Source organism: Haliotis rufescens, unplaced genomic scaffold (assembly GCF_023055435.1).
Source record: "Haliotis rufescens isolate VD_foot unplaced genomic scaffold, xgHalRufe1.0.p SCAF_62, whole genome shotgun sequence".
Lineage (NCBI taxonomy): Eukaryota > Metazoa > Mollusca > Gastropoda > Lepetellida > Haliotidae > Haliotis > Haliotis rufescens.
Window position 1 is genome coordinate 1,551,453 of NW_025964353.1, and position 18,069 is coordinate 1,569,521.

At 41.9% G+C, this 18,069-nt stretch overlaps 2 protein-coding genes across 5 annotated transcripts in view; both read right to left on the reverse strand.

The window, feature by feature from the left end:
• The window catches only part of LOC124110829 (TNF receptor-associated factor 6-like), a 21,461-nt gene extending 4,825 nt beyond the window's left edge, over positions 1–16,636 (reverse strand). The window contains exons 1-10 of one of the 4 annotated variants that reach the window (XR_006857336.2): positions 16,400–16,636; positions 15,050–15,224; positions 14,344–14,397; positions 14,130–14,187; positions 13,406–13,516; positions 11,851–12,009; positions 11,111–11,266; positions 10,584–10,735; positions 8,740–10,225; positions 2,844–2,847 (exon numbers count right to left, since the gene is read on the reverse strand). Coding sequence is in view for 3 of the 4 variants with exons in the window: in XM_046470266.2 (XP_046326222.1) it covers positions 10,057–10,225; positions 10,584–10,735; positions 11,111–11,266; positions 11,851–12,009; positions 13,406–13,516; positions 14,130–14,187; positions 14,344–14,397; positions 15,050–15,224; positions 16,400–16,409 (1,044 nt within the window). In the remaining variant the exon portion in view is untranslated. Of the gene's footprint in view, positions 1–2,843; positions 2,848–8,308; positions 10,226–10,583; positions 10,736–11,110; positions 11,267–11,850; positions 12,010–13,405; positions 13,517–14,129; positions 14,188–14,343; positions 14,398–15,049; positions 15,225–16,399 lie in introns of those variants that run through there. The other 3 variants (XM_046470267.2, XM_046470266.2, XM_046470268.2) reach the window with 3 other exon arrangements.
• On the reverse strand, positions 3,573–5,479 carry LOC124110830 (activating transcription factor of chaperone-like). Its single transcript, XM_046470270.2, has 3 exons — positions 5,319–5,479; positions 4,660–4,938; positions 3,573–4,455 (listed from the first exon to the last, which is right to left on the reverse strand). The coding sequence occupies exons 2-3, from the start codon at positions 4,856–4,858 to the stop codon at positions 3,668–3,670; spliced, it is 987 nt and encodes a 328-aa protein (XP_046326226.2). The 5' UTR covers positions 4,859–4,938; positions 5,319–5,479; the 3' UTR covers positions 3,573–3,667.
• Positions 16,637–18,069: the final 1,433 nt, after the last annotated feature.

Here is an 18,069-nt window from a genome sequence, read left to right on the forward strand (position 1 = left end):
CGAGCCGACCAGTCCTTGTTTTAGCCCCTTAATGCCGAGCACCAGACAGGTAACAACAAGTACCATCTTTTAACGTCTTTTGGTATAACGCGGCCGGGGCTCGAACCCCGGACCTTCCGCTCTCCGGGCGGACGCTCTACCACTAGACCACGGAGGCGGTCCTCAAACGTAAAGTATGAATAGTCGTCACGGTTAGCTTAATTCTCTTGAAATGAACGACACGAACTGCTTTATCTGGTTAATTTCTCAGAAAATATAATTCTTGCACAATATTTGCATATTGAAAATATGTAAAAAGTAAATAATACATAATATTTTACACGGATCGGTACACAGTAAAATTTAAAACAAACAAACAAACACCATGCACAGGTGTTCAAATAATTCATCATCAGTTGAATAGGAGATACATTGCTTTTGTTTCATAATTAAAAGGTCTGTTTTTGCAGCATAGATATTTCTATGTAGGGTCTTGTCATAAGCACATTTCAACTGAGGGTTGTCCTTTACAGTGACAATATGGAACAGAGCATAATATGATACGACCTATAGCATGTTTCGTATTTGTGATACATCTTCCTCTGACACACCCACAAACATGCAGGCTAATATTTATTTGTTTTATAGGCTGGTATCCGCACTACAGCACAATTAAAGCTCGCTAATCCGGGTGCCATTTTCGGAAACCTTTCTTTTGGGGCGATTCATTTTGGACATCTACATTTACTGAAGCCATAACTCCATGACAGTGATTTGTTCATCCGGGCATGTGTATATCTGGACATTTGCTCTAGGATGACACTGACCGGATTAACGGTGTTTAACTTACCACCACACGAACGAGTCGAAACGTAACCGTCTCTCTCTCTCTCTCTCTCTCTCTCTCTCTCACACACACACACACGTGAAGCAAATCGATGGTGAATATCACATATAGGTCATATGGTAAAGTTCAACGGCATATGGCGTCTTATTGCCTCTGAATTGCGAGTTTCACGACGAAGTAGCCGATATGTACGAGAACGTGGGCTTGTCATCGTCATAACGCCTCCATAATATTCCCATATCTCATAATGACAAATTCTTAAACTCCATTAACTAGATTTATTATTTGACACTATGGAATCGGACTGCCCCGACAGAATCATTATCATGTAACTGGATATATTTGCTGCTCCCAAAGACTTCGAGTTAACAAGTCTTCACAGTAATACGACTGTGCATTCACATTTTATCTGATGATTCTAAGTACATCACAGGACAAAGTTTATATTTTATGTGCGCTTCATTTAAACATTTTCCGGTAACACAAAGAAATTGAGGAATGTGTAGGAAAATGCATGATTTTTGTGTGTGTTATATGAGTGAAAAAAGACTTAATTGTTACGTATGGATTGTAATAATAATGAAATCTGTCCATTAAAGCCTTCAAAATTGAAATTGTTTAGAGGTATCAAAAAGGTACCACATGTATGCAGCGTATAGCTGAGCATAGAAACGCTGCAGAACACGCAAGGAAAGCAATGTTTTACGTTCGCTTCATCGAGCACCTTTCATCATTCCTCAGAGCGTAACAGCGATCTGTTTCTCGCTGCCCCACATAATACTCTGACCAAACTTCCGGTGGTGGTACCGGTAAGTTCATGGAACTCAACATGAATGATACAATATGTGGGTAGCAATGAGACTAGAAAAAACCCAGTATTTTTGTGTTAAAACATAATAAATGGAAAACATTAATATATTTGTATTTTTTTACAGATTTGTTTTTAGTCATTTAACTTCAGAATCGCACATTTTTCTCGATTCTTTAGATTTCTGTTAAGTAGAATTCAGGAATCAGGGGATTCGAATCCTCACAATTAAAATATCCAGATCACACAATCTTCAGTTTAGTTTGGATCCTACTACAGCACGGGGTACAGAAGACCTATTCTGCCCAGAAGCCCACAGGGGAAGATTCTCTGGAATTTGTCATAGAAAATATGTGGAATATAGAGAAATACATATTTATATATATAATTTGTTTCATTGTCACTTGTTTAGAAAGTAAATACTTCCTCCATTCGTCACCACTCGCATCTGTCCCGAAAGGACACGAGTTGACAACGAATGAACTTCCTGTTCTAGTGGATTATGTTAGTCCTGCCCCATGACTGTTAAATATATGTATTTTAAGAAAACAAAACTAATATATAGAAGCAAGTCTCTAGCCAGTTCTATTTCACAATGATACGGCAGTTTTATGAGAGAATGCATGGTTCGATTCAAGGAAAGTAACTGCACCGCAACCGCAGTTCAGAGTGAAAGAAGCGGCTGGTAAATCACCATATTTACGGTGTGTGTCAGAAATCACCGTTTCTGGAACACTGGTTTAAAGAAGTATCCTTGACAGATTCATCGATCGTGAGTGAATAAACAGTGTTAGTGTTAGTGTGTATGTGAATCTTGTTGACATCTGAGTTGACATGTTTGTTCGTTATTTAAACTGGCACTCAGCAATTCTCATGACCAGACAATACACTGACTGGCATCACGAGATGATCCACGCAATTGGGATACGATGACATGTATCAACCAAGTCAGCGAGCCTGACCACCCGATCCCGTTAGTCGCCAAGTATGGGTTGCTGAAGACCTATTCTACCTCGGGTCTTCACGCGTCGAGTTCATGTTAAACGGGGGAGAGGGCGTAGAGGAGACCGGTTGATATGTCCCAGACAAATCATAAGGAACATTTAAGGTTCTCCTAATTATGATATAGAATTTAAATGTTTCACGTCCATTTGTATTGCAGCGGAGTCTTAGTGTGCCTTCGCGATGAATTCAGATAAATACACTTACTTCCCTTAAACCACGTAAAGAGTACGTAAGCTTCGTTATGTTGATGAATGTACCATGTGCGCCGCAAACATTTGCAGTCTCTTTAACAAAAAACCTTACGAGACCCACACGTTTTCGGGGATATTGAAAGGCTACCGTGTCGTTTTGCGGTGTTGAAAATGTTAGTACTCAATATAAAAAGAAGTCATCGTTAAAGAATATACGTATGTATCAGCAATATGTATATGTACTCCTCGTTCCAGCACTATTGAGCACAATAAACTAAGGCGGTTTCATAAAGAAACTTTTTTAAACAAGGTGTGTGTGCATTGTGAAATCGTCCACCTTCATAATTATTGATGAAATGTATCGCCTGGGGTTTGGGTACTTTTACGAGGGCAACTATCGAGGCATAACCAGTGTTTGAGAGCATGTTGCTCGTTAGGCAGCACTCGTCCATATTCCATCCAATGACCGTGGCATGTACATCTCATCTGCACCAGACAAACCAATGATCCATATTGCGAGCATCGACCGAGGCTGTTTGGGACATGAAACGTTTTGATTTAAAGTTCACACGGCAGTATTTCAGCCACCTGGGGCACCAGTGTTTAGAATCCCAAAGTAACACTACCAGGCGAGCACTAAAACTAGCTCAAATCCGTTACGCTTCGTATCATACCGCCTGACAGCGTTGATTTTATTTAACTCCAACGACCAAAAAAAAGAAAGTTAAAACAGAACAAATGGTTGTCATAATTTACGAACATTTATTACATCGAATTCACACACCTTTCATCCACAATATGTACAAGTTGACATTCACACTAACTTTTATCTACACTTCACGACTTAACGCCCTTGGCTTTTAACACCTCTGACATGAGGTCCTTCATGTACTGAATCTCGCGTGTCAACTGATCAACTTTGTCATGTAGTTCTTTGTTCTTATCCTCGAGACCATTTTCCTCACTTTTTACATCTTCGGCTTCTGCCTTTTTCTTCTGGCGATATCTGATGGCAGCGTTCTTGTTTTGCAGCTTCTTTTTGTCTTTCTTAGAAAGAAACTCAACATGAAGATCTAAGTCATCTGTGTCCTTAACCTTAGACTTTGTACTACGCCCGCTAGACTTAGAATAGGGCGACGACCTAATTCTAGATTTGCCATTTGATTTAGGGGTATTGTCCAAAAGCATCGCTTGTAGCTCACTGCAAGTGGATGCGTCACTCACAACGTCTGTCGCACAACTTGAGTGGGGGGAGGAGGGCTCGGAGCCAGACAGGAGGCTTTCTACATCTTCTGCGGAGAGAGGTGAATGCATGATTCCATCCATGTTTGTTATATGTATGGGAGACATGGGAGTCTCGAGACTAGAGTCCAAGGACACAGCGCCCAGGTCTATAGTTGGAGCCACCTGTGCCTCTGGTGACGGTGGGGTTGATTCCGGCTCCAAGCCCTGCTCTATCAAGCTTCGTAGAATTTCATGACCCTTGGCCTCAGAAGAGGTGTCTGCAGCTTCCCATGAAGTTTCTGGGACTGAATTGACATCCATGGCACTAGCAGAGTCCTCCACCAGGCTCTGTAGCATCTCCGTGATGCCAACATTCTCCATCCACTCATCGCAGAAGGGGTCTGGAAAAAGCATTGAACATATTGAAATAAATGGCCTTAAAAGTAATCAGTATTTAACAAAACAGATTTATTCCACGATATTATTCACCATTTTAAGTCTTAACTAGGAAAACGCCCATTACCAAATCAACTTGGTTTAGTTTCCGGGTTGAACACTCGACCTTGACCTTATGATACGGTCAACTCGTGACCTTAAACACGCACCTGCGATATGATCTGTCTGAGCTCCAAGCAGCGCGCTGAGGTCATCGACGCCGCTATCGAGCGGAGTCTTGACAACATCTGTCGACTCTAAGTCGACGTTCTTCCATGGATCATCGAACAGGGTCAGTCCGAGCGAAGGCTCGAGCTGCCAGTCCTCCGACAAGAGGTTGAGGTCCTCCATGTTGAGTGTAGAAGTCATCGTAGGTATAAATGGGTTCTGTATCTTGTGCCTTTACAGCAATTGCCAGGGCGAAGAGGAAAACGACATTGTGTTGGGGTCTGAAAGAAAAAGCTCTCGTGTCAGCCATAAATCTAGAACCAACGATTTGTGGGGGGAGGAGAAATTAAGGTCATTGAAATTGTCAAACATAAAAATTGCATAACAGCTATTTAATTCACAAATGTGTGTAGATACAATAAAAATGGAGTTCATATAACCTTATAAAGATAACATACTTCATAATTCCAAGTGCGATTGATAATGGACAAAATATTAATTGTGTCGTCCATATGGCGGGAAGTAACGCGTGGCACATGTGGACATGTCTAGTCTAACTGCGCAGTTATTTTTAAGTAATAATTAAGCACATATAATATCACAATGTAGCACATAAATGTAAATTAAAACGATCAAATGTGTATATTAATAATGTACTTACGCCATAGTGCAAAATTATTTGCACGGGTGTTGCGGGGGTTGCCGGTTTACGCTGCCATCACGAAAGGTTCAACGTGTAGACTTTCTTGGTAGCTGGTAAAACTGAGAATGGAGAGGTGCGGGCGATGTGGCCAGCTAAAAAGTGCGCTTAGTGTGAAATATTACTACGCGTGACGTCTACAGCTGCCCGAATTAGCTAAATATTCACGTCTATGTGATCATTAGCTTCATTTTGAAGTTAAATTACACTTGAACCATATTTACAATATTGGCTTTTGAAACAAACTAGTATATTTATAAAGGTTCTGATGCACTATCTTGCGAAGCGGATGTGTAGGTATTTCTAGGGAGTAAACAAAGCATAGGGTTGCATCAGAAAATTCTGGCGGTGTGCCAAAACATGTGATATGACGTAGATCCTGTGAATGCTATCACGTGTGATCTGTTATTCGATTGGCCAGTTACCGACAGCGCCCACAAATGCAGTTGCTATATTTGGGTATTAGCGATACAGCACCCGCCGAACTCGTCAAACATGAATGGGCACGAGGCAAATACTAAACCACAGGACGAACGTGGTACGGCGACACTTTGCCAAATCATCATTCTTTTGCTGTTGATTCAGCAGGTGACACGGAAAAGTAATACCCACGTGTTTATTTCATTCATATCTTGAGTGTTTTTACTATCTTTCAGTCCTCGACAGGTGTGGTATAGGAACATATGTTACCCCCTCCCGATATTCAACCATACCAACAGCTCCCACACGTTCATAGCGACTAAAATATAATATTATGATCTTAATATAATATGTAATACATAGTATCAACAAAACAATGAACCTATTAATGTAGATCAATATGTAAGTATCATATGATAGTCCGTGCATGTGACGTGGCGGCTAGAAATCAAATCGAGTGACCGCGGACCGGTTTCATAAATCATTTACTTTGTACTTTCCAGTAAAATATGTTGATCATAGACATTAGGTAACCTTGTATGTTCCTTTCAATTACTTCTTTATATTGTGTGATGGTGGTAGTGGCAGTAGTAGTAGTAGGAGCAGTAGAGTTATTTATTTCTCGACACAGTACAACTCAATACATAGTAATGGATGAAGTGTATATATACATTCGTGAAACCGTTTGAATTAATTAAACAGCTCATATTTGGACTTGTATTTTATCTATCCACACACACACACACACACACACACACACACAGAGTCGTCTATATCTGCCCATCTACTGTGTCTTTTTGTGATATCCTTCACAAACTTAAATAAACAAGTCACGTTGCCTTGGATCACGACGATCATCCGGGTATGTCGGTCGTCATGCAGTGTTCCGGAATATAATTAGATACGAATAACCCCGAGTCATGCCGAAAGCAATCAAGGAAGTACACCATATGCACGCGGTAGTCTTCACACTGGCTTCTCAGATAACAAGATGGCTGCTTAATTGCGCTCAATATTCTCATTAATCTGAACAAAAACCTGTGAATGTACGGAAACTATATAACAACATATGAAGTATTAATGAATATGTCCACGAATCGTGTCTCCGTTCGCTGAGCAATAGAGCATGAATAACCATATGGTATTTCCCCGAGGCGCCATAAGCTTAAAATAGGTCGAACCTTCTACAGCACGTGGGGATAATCGCAAGCCTTAACTACAAATACAGATTAACGACCCATGGGGATCTTAGGATAAAAGTGTATGTCGGTTTGACAAACAAAGATGTATGAATGTGGATCTATTTATAGCAAAATGTGCACAGATTATAATTATATTGAATAAAATCACACGATCCACACATTGAAATATGTTTACATAATTGATGGTTCATAGGATTTATTTGGTATTCCCTCTTTGTTCAAATTAGTACACAAGACTATAGCTCAGTTAAAGTGAATCACTTTTGAATACTTCTGTTCAGTTATGAAAATAGTTCTTATGTTATATATACACATGGAACTAATATGACGTACACTCACCGTCATATAGCTGGAATATTGCCGACTATGGCGTTAAACAACAAACAAACAAACAAACACCTTGTACACTCGAGATATCTTACCGATGGAAACAAACCTGAGTAAGTGAGTGAGTATGGTTATACGCCGCTTTTAGCAATATTCCAGCAATATCACGGCGGAGGACACCAGCAATGGGCTTCACACATTGTACCCATGTCAGGAATCGAACCCGGGGCGTGACGAGCGAACGCTTTAACCACTAGGCTACTCCACCACCCCCGAAACAAACCTGACATACTCAATACATAGACATGTAAGCAGAAGGGCTAAATCGGTTGGTTATTTGTGCAGTTAACACAATTAAAATACGTATTGGTCGTTAAAGTGGTGTTTAACGCCACATTACGGGTCTGGGTCAGGCATACCATTTGAAAATGAGCGCCATAATAAAAATCGCTCTGCTCCTTAAATAGATATTAGAGTGAGTGAGTGAGTATGGTTTTACGCCGCTTTTAGCAATATTCCAGCAATATCACGGCGGGGGGCACCAGAAATGGCCTTCACACATTGTACCCATGTCGGGAATCGAACCCTGGTATTCGGCGTGGCGAGGGAACGCTTTAAACATGGACTAGGCTACCCGACCGTCCCAATGGATATTAGAACGCACTAGTTTCTCTTCGTTCTGATTCTTACTCTCGTAGGACTAGTTATCTTGAGACAACCGCCATATAAATCAACACGACAATATGAACCCACGTAACGATGACACAATCAGAACACATCGGGACAACGACCCTAACGGGTGTAAAAGGGGAACAGCCCTATCTATTCTCCATGGTGACAGTGACTTGACAGCAGTCAGAAGCCTAGCCTATAGGACAGGGGAAAACAACATAAGTCATTTACATGGAATTTTATCTTTATTATGAAAATATGAAATATTATAGTAGAAAAATATGCATGCAAATATATAGAAATGGATTCTCAGTCCTTGTCAAAATACATACAAGACTATATATATATATATATATATATATATATATATATATATATAGTCCCGCACACCGCTGACTATATATAGTATAAGTGCAGCTGTTATACCTCAGCATAATCAAACCTGGTGACAAATCAGTTGAAATTCTCTGACTATACACTGACCTACAGGGAGTCCACTTACATATACATATCGTCCCTTCACGTGAATCTTGTAAACAATCAGCAGTGCTGATACAGCCGTGTAGAAAGTCCAGCTCAACAGTTGTGGGTATGTCTTTAACCCAATAACAAAGTAACCATTTATGGGTGAATACGCCTAGTTTGATGCATGTGTATCATAAAACATTCTCGAGATAACAGTCACGCCGTCTGTCCATTAATAACTAGCGTCTAGACTCACATATCACGTTTTTAGCAGGACAAGACTGCTGACACAAAACGATCCTATCAAATGCTAGGTTAACATTACAGTACTTGAGCAGATGCTGTGGTGCGATATCCATGTCGCTAGGATAACCCTGTGCGCACGGCACATTTATCGCACATTTTAGGATTCCTCTTAGGATATGTTTTAGTAAGAGTTTGAGATGAAACTGAATAATTACCTATAACTTAATAACTTCATGCGCCGCAATAAATACGAAATATATTACCGATATATCTTTTGTTTGTTTGTTCTTTCACTGAGTGTCCAACATATGACATCTGCCTACATCTCCCACCTGTGAACTGCCTTATGAGATAATGTCGAACCCCACGGCATGAGTCGCTGTACTTAAAATATTTTGTCATGGTTTGTCTGATCCACACTCAAGACAGGCCGCCGTGATATACCATCGTATTAACATCAATGCTGCATAGTGCTGTGCATTTACCCATTAACGCAACATCGACACCATACATGCAGAACAGAACAATTACATGTAACAGGTGGGTAAGGATGAGATATGGACGAACAACTAATTTATTACAACGAGGAGCGACAGGTCGGTGTAGGTTCTATCTCCTTATCAAGCATGCGTTACAACCTACACCGAAAAGTGGCTCTTAATTGTAATACTGACGTTTTTCATCCATAATTCATATCCTTACTTAGTACTCCAACCTCTAAATGCCCCTCAAAGAAGTTATGTACCACGTGCATATACTACTCAAAAGAAGTTCAGGACCAGTCCATTGTTTCATATTACTATAGTTAATTTGTCATGACATACCATAACTATCGTTAATCTGTCATGTACAATATATGTACATTTCTGAATAATGCATATAGAAATGTCCTAGCGGTTGGTGTGTCTATAGAATGGTATTCAGAGCACCCTGGCCCTGATGAGGGTGTTACACGGAGAGGACTGCGGCCAATACATGAAGTGCATGGCTTGCTTACGTTTTACAAAGGAGGCTAAAAAGAAGGCTTTTCCAACCGATACGTGAGACATCAATGTGCATGTACGTGCATGTACGTGCACACACATGTATACGTCAGGGAAAGATATATCTTGTGTGGCTGTTGGGACGTCATGTGACATGTTTAGTGAGTGAGTATGGTGTTACGCCGCTATTAGCAATATTCCAGCAATATCACGGCGGGAACACCAGAAATGGGCCTCACACATTGTACCAAAGGGGAACTCGAACCCGGATCTTCGACATGACGAGCTAACCCTTTAACCACAGGGGTACCCCACCGTCCGTGCCATGTTTAGAACACTATGCCTACGCATGATACTCGAGACTAAATATCCAGGTACATGTCATCAAATGTTAGCACTGTCTTCATCCATATCGACGGTGATGGTGTTAGTCCCTGCGTCGGCAACGTCGTCGTCCGACGTAGTTGAAACAGAATCATTGTTGGACTCGCCTCGGAGTCTTTGAATATGTCGACGTTGGACCTTCATGATGACTTCCTGTCTCACGGCCAGACTGAAACATCGAGATAAACATACACTGAATGAGTGAGTGAGTGAGTTGGGTTTAAGGCCGCTTTGAATAATATTCCCGTTATATCGCGGCGTGTCAGCTTAATGTGGGAGGAAAGCCCGAAGTGATGCAGACCACTTCGGTGAAACCCACGAGAACGGGTCTGGTGCCGACAAACCTAGAAACATAATCGGGGCGAACCGGGAGTCGAACCCATTATCCACGTTTCTGGAGTCGTAAGGGGCTTCCGAATAAATTAACTTTCGATATAAATAATCGAACCTTGAGTTCGATGTGACGAGCGAAACCTTTAACCACTACCCCACCGCCTCATAAAATTGACAATTGGGTGTGCACTCACCCTTTGAGATCTTCCACGTCGTTAGTGAGGGACTCGACTGTGATCCGGAACTTCTGCATCTCAGACCGCAGATGGAGCTCGTTTTCGGCCATCAGGGCCAGGTGTTGCTGCCAGTAATCTTTGTTATGTTTCTCAAGGTTCTGGCGCTTTTCCTTAAAGAAAGACCCCGTCTAACCAATAACATTTATCTCAGAAGAATAAAATACAAATGCCAAAGTTAGATTCCACGTGCCATTATTGAATCTTTTTTGTGTTGCCATTATTCTGTAGAATACTCAGATGAGCGAACGACCATGAGGCGATGACACCGTTATGCATTACTGCCCTCGGGCGTCGGGCAATCGTATTCTTTACCTGTTCTTAACTATTCTTTGCTTTGTCTGAGCATTTCTTACATAAGGATTACCGCGACTGTTTACTGAAAACAAGATCTGTAAAATGAAACTTCCGCCTTGCAAAACAAGGCCCGCTTCTATTGACGTGAATCCGCGCACCTGCAGCTCTCCGTTTTCCTTCTTGTGACATACCTCAGCCTTGCACCCTAGTCTGTGGAAAGTGCATCTGACCTCCACCAGAGGGCAGTCCTGCTCGATGTGATCCGGGATGTTCTTCCGGAGAATGCCCACAGCTCCACACACCGTGCACGTGACCGGGAACTTCTCACACTCCAGTAGGTGGTGCATCTGTGCAGAACGTCAGGGCAAAATTAACGTGGGGTTTAGTTTTGCAGTAAAGTACTTTTCAGACACATTCACAGGTTATGTCAATGTATTTACAGGGATGTGAGCAGGTTGATGCCCCCCATAATTTTTTTAAACATTTGATTGCATTTTAAGCAATTTCGTGCAGTTTGGACAACATTCACTCCAAGAAATGTAATAAGTCAATGTCAAATAAACAAAGATGACGGATGCAGTAAAATGTCGAAGTTAAATCAGTACTTTTTAAAAAATCGGGCATAGCTTCCTCGCAACAGGCTATCCGCCGGGTCTGGGAGCAATACGGCCATAAACTGCACCGCCGCGTCTTCACTTCGTGTCTGAACCAGACAATCCAGTGATTAATATCATAAGCATCGACCTACTTAACTGGCATGCGATGACATGCATCAACCAAGTCAGCAAGCCTGACCACCTGACCCCGTTAGTCGCCTCTTACGACAAGCACGGGTTGCTGAAGACCAATTGTAACCCGGAACTTCACGGGTGGAATGTCTTAACTAAGCAGCAAGGACTTCTGAAGAAACGCCGGCATAAAGGTAACTTACTGGTCTGTCCGCCAATGCCAACGTTATGTGGCAGTGGTCACACGCGACGGGCCTTCTCCTGCAGGAGGCCATGTGGGCCACCGCTTCCCCGCGTGTCACCGTCAGCCCACAGTTGTACTCGCATGGCAGGGGGGCCATCTGACAGGCATCCTTGTGATCCTGGGGGACAAACAACTTGTTGGTGTTTGAGTCACATCAAGTACATCTTCCCGAGGCAAGAGGGTTAACTGACTATAAAAGAGGAAACTGGACTTTTATAGTCAGTTAAAGCCCTTGTCTCGAGAAGATGCAAGAGGTACTAGTCAAAGCATAAGCGTTAGTCAAGATAAACCACAGACATGTATAAAAAATAGGAAGCATAGATCCTATCCTTTATTATATTAATTTTAACAAAAATTCTCCTTGTCACTGTTATATTATGAATGGTTTACTTGTTAAAAGCTAGTAGTGGAGTAGGCTGTGTGTTCATATTGGCACGAAGGAGAAAATATTATTTATAGCAGTTAGCAATATTCCACGGCCTGTAACCAGTGATGTATAGCATGACAACTGTCAGCGCCTTTGTTACACGATGACAAACAGTCTAGCCATACATTGAGATTGTCGTCGCCAACAGCAGGCACAGGTTGAAGAAGATCAACTGGAATTAGAGCCCCGCCCGGTTAATATTGTGAAGGGGTTTTATAAGTCAGGTAAATTTTGTTTGTTGCTTAACGCCGCAGTCGGCAATATTCCAGCTGTATGAGGGCTGTCTGTAAATAACATTCGTCACCACTCGCCCCTTTCCGTAATCCACAAGATGACTCATCCTCCTATCGATGAATGCTATGTTCGAAAATACGACAAACTAATCAGAATGCGCGTTGACTTGAAGTACTTCGGTCAAAGAATCCATCAGAAATAATTTTTGAGTTTACATGTCTTGCATTAACAATAAACCCAAGATATAGTTAAATGTGTTCAATCAAACTGTATAATACTGTAAGACCCGATGTGTTTGAATTAGAATCTGTATGATATATGGGGTGAATATACGTGAATCATTTCGCAACGAGGTGACAATTCTTTCAGCTATGCACATTTGCTCTTAGACGGAGCTCACGTGTCGCTATTCGGATTGTCCCGGAACACACGAGATGGTCACGAATGTGTAAATACATGTAATACACAATTGGGGATATGATGACGTACATTAACGAAGTCAGAGAGGCTTACCAACCGACTCCATTTGTCGCCTCGTACAAGCATGGATTACTGAAGACCAATTCTAACCCGGATCTTCACGTGTTTTTGAAATCAAGTCTTTGACTGGCATTTTATTACAATAACTTAGAAAAATACACGAAACCTTTATACTTGTTTGTAACAACGTTTGGAGGCGACATATATTATGCTGATAAGTGTCCATCCGACGTTGATTTGTACTCACTCCCACCATACTGAAATGTCCAAGTGTACGTACAGGAAAGACGTGGTGTTTAAGGGGGTCACTACCAGCTGGATGGTCTCCCTTGGACTAGCTGCAGACTAATGGGGCATGGCCGCGTTCACTTACCTGGAGTTCCCGGAGCTCCCCCTTCCACTGGCATCGGTCATCACCTTTGTTGTGGTCGCATTTGACGGTCAAGGACAGGACTTCACGTCTGGTGGCGTTGTCGGGAAACACCTGACGGAAACGACGATGTCGACATACGAATCATGCATATATATGTTGTTAACGATCAAACGCATGCCAGATCGGGTTCGCTTTTAAAAGACATTTTTCTTCAAAGCAAATTACGGATGAAGTCTCTCCTTAAACTAGGTCTCTTGGGGTGACAATGATAATTAACAGCGAAACAGGGAGTGGGTGATTAAAGACGTAGACAGCATTGCAGATGTCACAACGGCCTGTAAATGAGTTTACCAATTAACCAATGTTTAAAACAAAGGACAATTATCCACACACTTAGGGCACGACAACACGCCTTTTATCACCCAATTTTAGTCGGCTTTTAAAAATATCATTGGTTTAGGGGGAAATACTCTTACCCAGAATCTCCATGGTGTTTTGTTCTAATTACTAGCAGGAGGACGTATTGGTCACAATGTCGGTATCAATAAATTAAACAAGGCAAATTGAAAATTGCCAAGGAAAAGGAGTTGATAGGTTTCGCAAGTTCCGAAAGAGTTGCAGCTACCCGTAGAGCTATGGGTAAAATATGCGCTCACAATACATGCAAATGACACAGTAACATGGACGCAAAGGGTGAAATTGTCTGAATATGTGTATATCTTACCTCTCCCCGTACTCTGAACCATCTGTTGTCCACGGGACACTTGGCACAGGTTCTTGCTCTGTGAATGTTTGGAAGACAGAAACATTAACTTTACACGGGGCACACAGATACGATCATTGATCACGGTTACTACACAGTTATTGGCGGTGACCTGCACAGAAGGTATACGGTAAACGTTTCGTAATAACTATATATAGCAGTGATGGAGTAGTACCTTAATGAGAGGTTGAGGTTACTTCCGCCAGACATTGAGACCACGGGAGCATACCTAGCAATATATGGAAATTAGCGAGTGATTTGCCTTCATACAGTTGATATCACAATAACTCTGTATAAAACGTAAACATTCCACCATCGCACCTTGAAATCAGCGGAAAGGTATGGAAAGGCTTATTCCTGATAACGTGGTAGTTATTTAAGAAAATTACGTATCTGCACAGGTAAGTAAATGCAGGTGTTAAAGTTTTGTTTGTTTGTTTGTTGTTTAAAGCCGCATTCAGCAATATTCCTGCTACGTGACGGCGGTCTGTAAACCAGACAATCCAGTGATTGACAGCATGAGCATCGATCCACGCAATTGGGATACGATGACATGCATCATCAACCAAGTCAGCGAGCCTGACCATCTGATCCCGTTAGTCGCCTCTTACGACAAGCATAGTCGCCATTTACGGCAAGCAGAGGTTGCTGAAGACCTTCACGGGTCAAGTGTTAAAGTGAAGAATATCATATCTACATAAAGACCAGTATGCCTTAATGTTGTATAACCTGTTGTGATCATAAATAACCGCTCGGTAATTACCATATATCTTGCAAGGTATACCTTTCCTCGGTCAGATACTGGGGTCTCGGGGAGATATACGATCTCAGTGAGAGGGAATCTCCGTGGATAATCAATATAGGAATATTTCGTAACTCACTTAATGACGCCTTTCAGACACTCTTCGCAAAATCTGTGTCCGCAAGAAGTCTGAACCGCTTCCCGCAGGACCGCCAGACAGATTGGGCACTGGTACTTCCGGTCTACTTCGGGGTCAAAATCGTGGTCAAACCCGTGGATCTCCTGAATACTCACTTCCTCGACGCTCATCCTGTCTGGACGAAGGACATCATTTCCATTACATTACATTTCGGGTAGAGCACATGTTTTATACCACAGTCAGCAACGATTACGACTAAGTGTCCCATGAGTCAAAATTGGGGCAGACCGGTGCTTGAAAGCATGATGAACAACAATCAACAGTCATAGTACGATGAAACACAATCAGATAGTTCACACATTATTACCACCCGATCTTACTGTAAGTATTCCGCCAAAAACACTATTCCAATATCAAGGCCGCTGAGGCATCCTGCATGGAGTATTGAATGATATACTTATTCTGTCCTTGAGCCCGCTCCACAAAACGATCGCAGCGTTTAGCTGTCGTAAGTCTGTTAAAGTATGGGAGTTACGATCGTCTTAGCACTACGATCGCTTTGTGGAACAGGGTCCTGGAATCTTAACGGGTTACATACAGAAAAACTTTTTGTAACAGGCGACTATGCTTGTCCTACAAAAACGGATGAAACTTGAAAACGGATTTTCTATAAAATCAAAACGCCACTCGGCTGAAAACAGACGCCGAAACACTGCAAACTTAATTTTACCGTCGAATAACTATTTCTTGTTTGTTTCATTTTTAGCAAGGGGCGAAATGTAACTACTCCCTATTTACGCCGAAGACCGTGTTCGATTCCCTACATGGGTACAATATATGAAGCACCCATTTCTGGTGTCCCCCGCTTTTAGCAATATCACGGTAGAAATGGGCTTCACACATTGTACCTATGTCGGGAATCAAACCCTGGTCTTAAGCGTGACGAGCGAACGCTTTAACCACCAGGCTACCAGACCACCCCGTCTCTGTGACGACCAGCATCTGATAAATAGTTAAAATGAACCAACACTCTGAAATTCACTACTGATGTGACCAAATCCGATCCTGTTCGTGTCAGAAAATAGGCATTACAAATCCTTCAGAGTATATCCTCTATTCTCAAATGTCATCTAACCTCCATTCCAATACAACCAGTATACGCCCGGGTTTTTTAATGAGGAAATGACCAATTCTGTTTTCTTAAGATGCACCTGTTATAATAAGCTGATCAAGGTTTTCTCCGCTTACTTCTAAACACCAAAATTTATGTAACTTCTTGATATTTTTTTGCAGATATAACGAGCGCTTCTAAATTTCAGATTTCGCACTTTGGTAGTGAACGGTTCTTACCTGTGGGCATGTTACAAGCTTGATTTGACAGATCACCTGCAGCTGTTTGATGCAGAACAACGCTGCTGATATCTTAAGTATAGGAGGGAAGTGACACTTGAGCTGGCATCACCCGCTCGTCTTTTTTTTAAATAACAGCTTGGGCGGTTGTCAACAGAGCAATTATCAGGCGCTTGTCACTCAAGCTGACTTGTTTCCCGACAATGTTGGTAATGGCCATACTTTAACATTGTGTTTACAATCCGAGCGGTGTAAGCGTTGATTGGTCTCCTTGGCACGTGCAATGACCTCCTTTCGTCACAAGCTCGGGTTTTAACGCACGTCCACCACGAGATTAGTGGATGATTCAATGGACTCAGTTTAATAGACATTTACACACGCCTAGTTTCCGCATGTATACGGCGGTCAAAATATATTTTTTAAAAATTTCGTTGATGTTCTTAGATCATATGAACTGAAACGTTGTAATTTTACTTGTAACGAACTTCATTGTACACCTCCGTATTGATTGATCTGAGTCGATATTTTCAAATGAAAGATTTGTCTGTTATCTTAACAATATTTCTGAATGTGAGTTTCTCTTTTTCAGAGAAGGCGCGGAAACAACTTTTTTGAAAAAAGAAGGGGTGCATTTTAAATACAACATGCAAGGTGATGCAAATAATTCGCAAAAAACATATTGCGTTTGGTTGTGTTATATCTGTTGAAAACATATCAAATAGTATTCTGGTCAAGGGCGGATCCAGCATTTTTAAAAGGGAGGGGTCCAAAATATACTCTCTGCCTACAACATACTACTGTATAGACAGTCTACAAGTACAACATACTAAATTTGGCTTTCAAAAAAAAGGGGTAGGGATCTTCCGGCTGTATATGTGTTTGTGGGCAAGGCCGTAGTTAACTTTTTTTTGACAGGGGGGTATCACTTGTCCCAAACTTGATTCAAATAAAACTGTTTTCTATATAAAAAAAATCCAGGGGGAGCAACTGCCCACCCTGTCCCCCCGGCTGGCTACGGCACTGGAGGGGGTGGGGTGGGCTTATGGGGGATACGGGATTGAGATTTGAGTTATCGAGTCAGACCAAGACAATTTAGTCATTGATATTGTGAACAACGATCCACGCCCTTGGGGTATGGTGACACAATCAACGAAGACACTGAGTGGGGCCACTCGATCCACGTGGGCGCCTCTTGCGACCAGAATAGGTTGCTGTGGACCTAGTGAAACCCGGAATCACCACGGCCTGTACCTGAAGATTTGTGTCAGAAGATTATCAGGGTGCCGCATGCATATCATAAGTGCCGACTTATGAGGACTTGTCATTTACCGTATTTCCTCTATTAGACGCCTGGCCTCTAATAGAAGCCGGGTCATTTGTTCAGTGCAAAATAGAAGCCGGGCCTCTAATAGACGCCGGGTCGATCAATTGATACAATTAATGATCCCTTTTTGGGACCTAAATTACATAATGAGGACTCCCTTTGAGATATATCTTCGGATATCTACGAACACAAAATATTTCCATTTCTTGACGATTCGGGACATTCGTGGTCATAGTGAAATGGGGGTATCAATAGAAGCCGGGCCTCCAATAGACGCCGGGCCTCTAATTGACGCCGGGTCAAAGGCTTGTCCGAAATAGATAGAATCCCAGGCGTCTAATAGAGG

What these genes read in the sequence shown, in the direction of transcription:
- LOC124110830 (XM_046470270.2), bottom strand. Translation starts at nt 4,858, where the DNA reads ATGACTTCTACACTCAACATGGAGGACCTCAACCTCTTGTCGGAGGAC. An exon ending in TCAGACAGATCATATCGCAG is followed by an intron (nt 4,456 to 4,659) that starts GTGCGTGTTTAA and finishes TGCTTTTTCCAG; the next exon opens with ACCCCTTCTGCGATGAGTGG.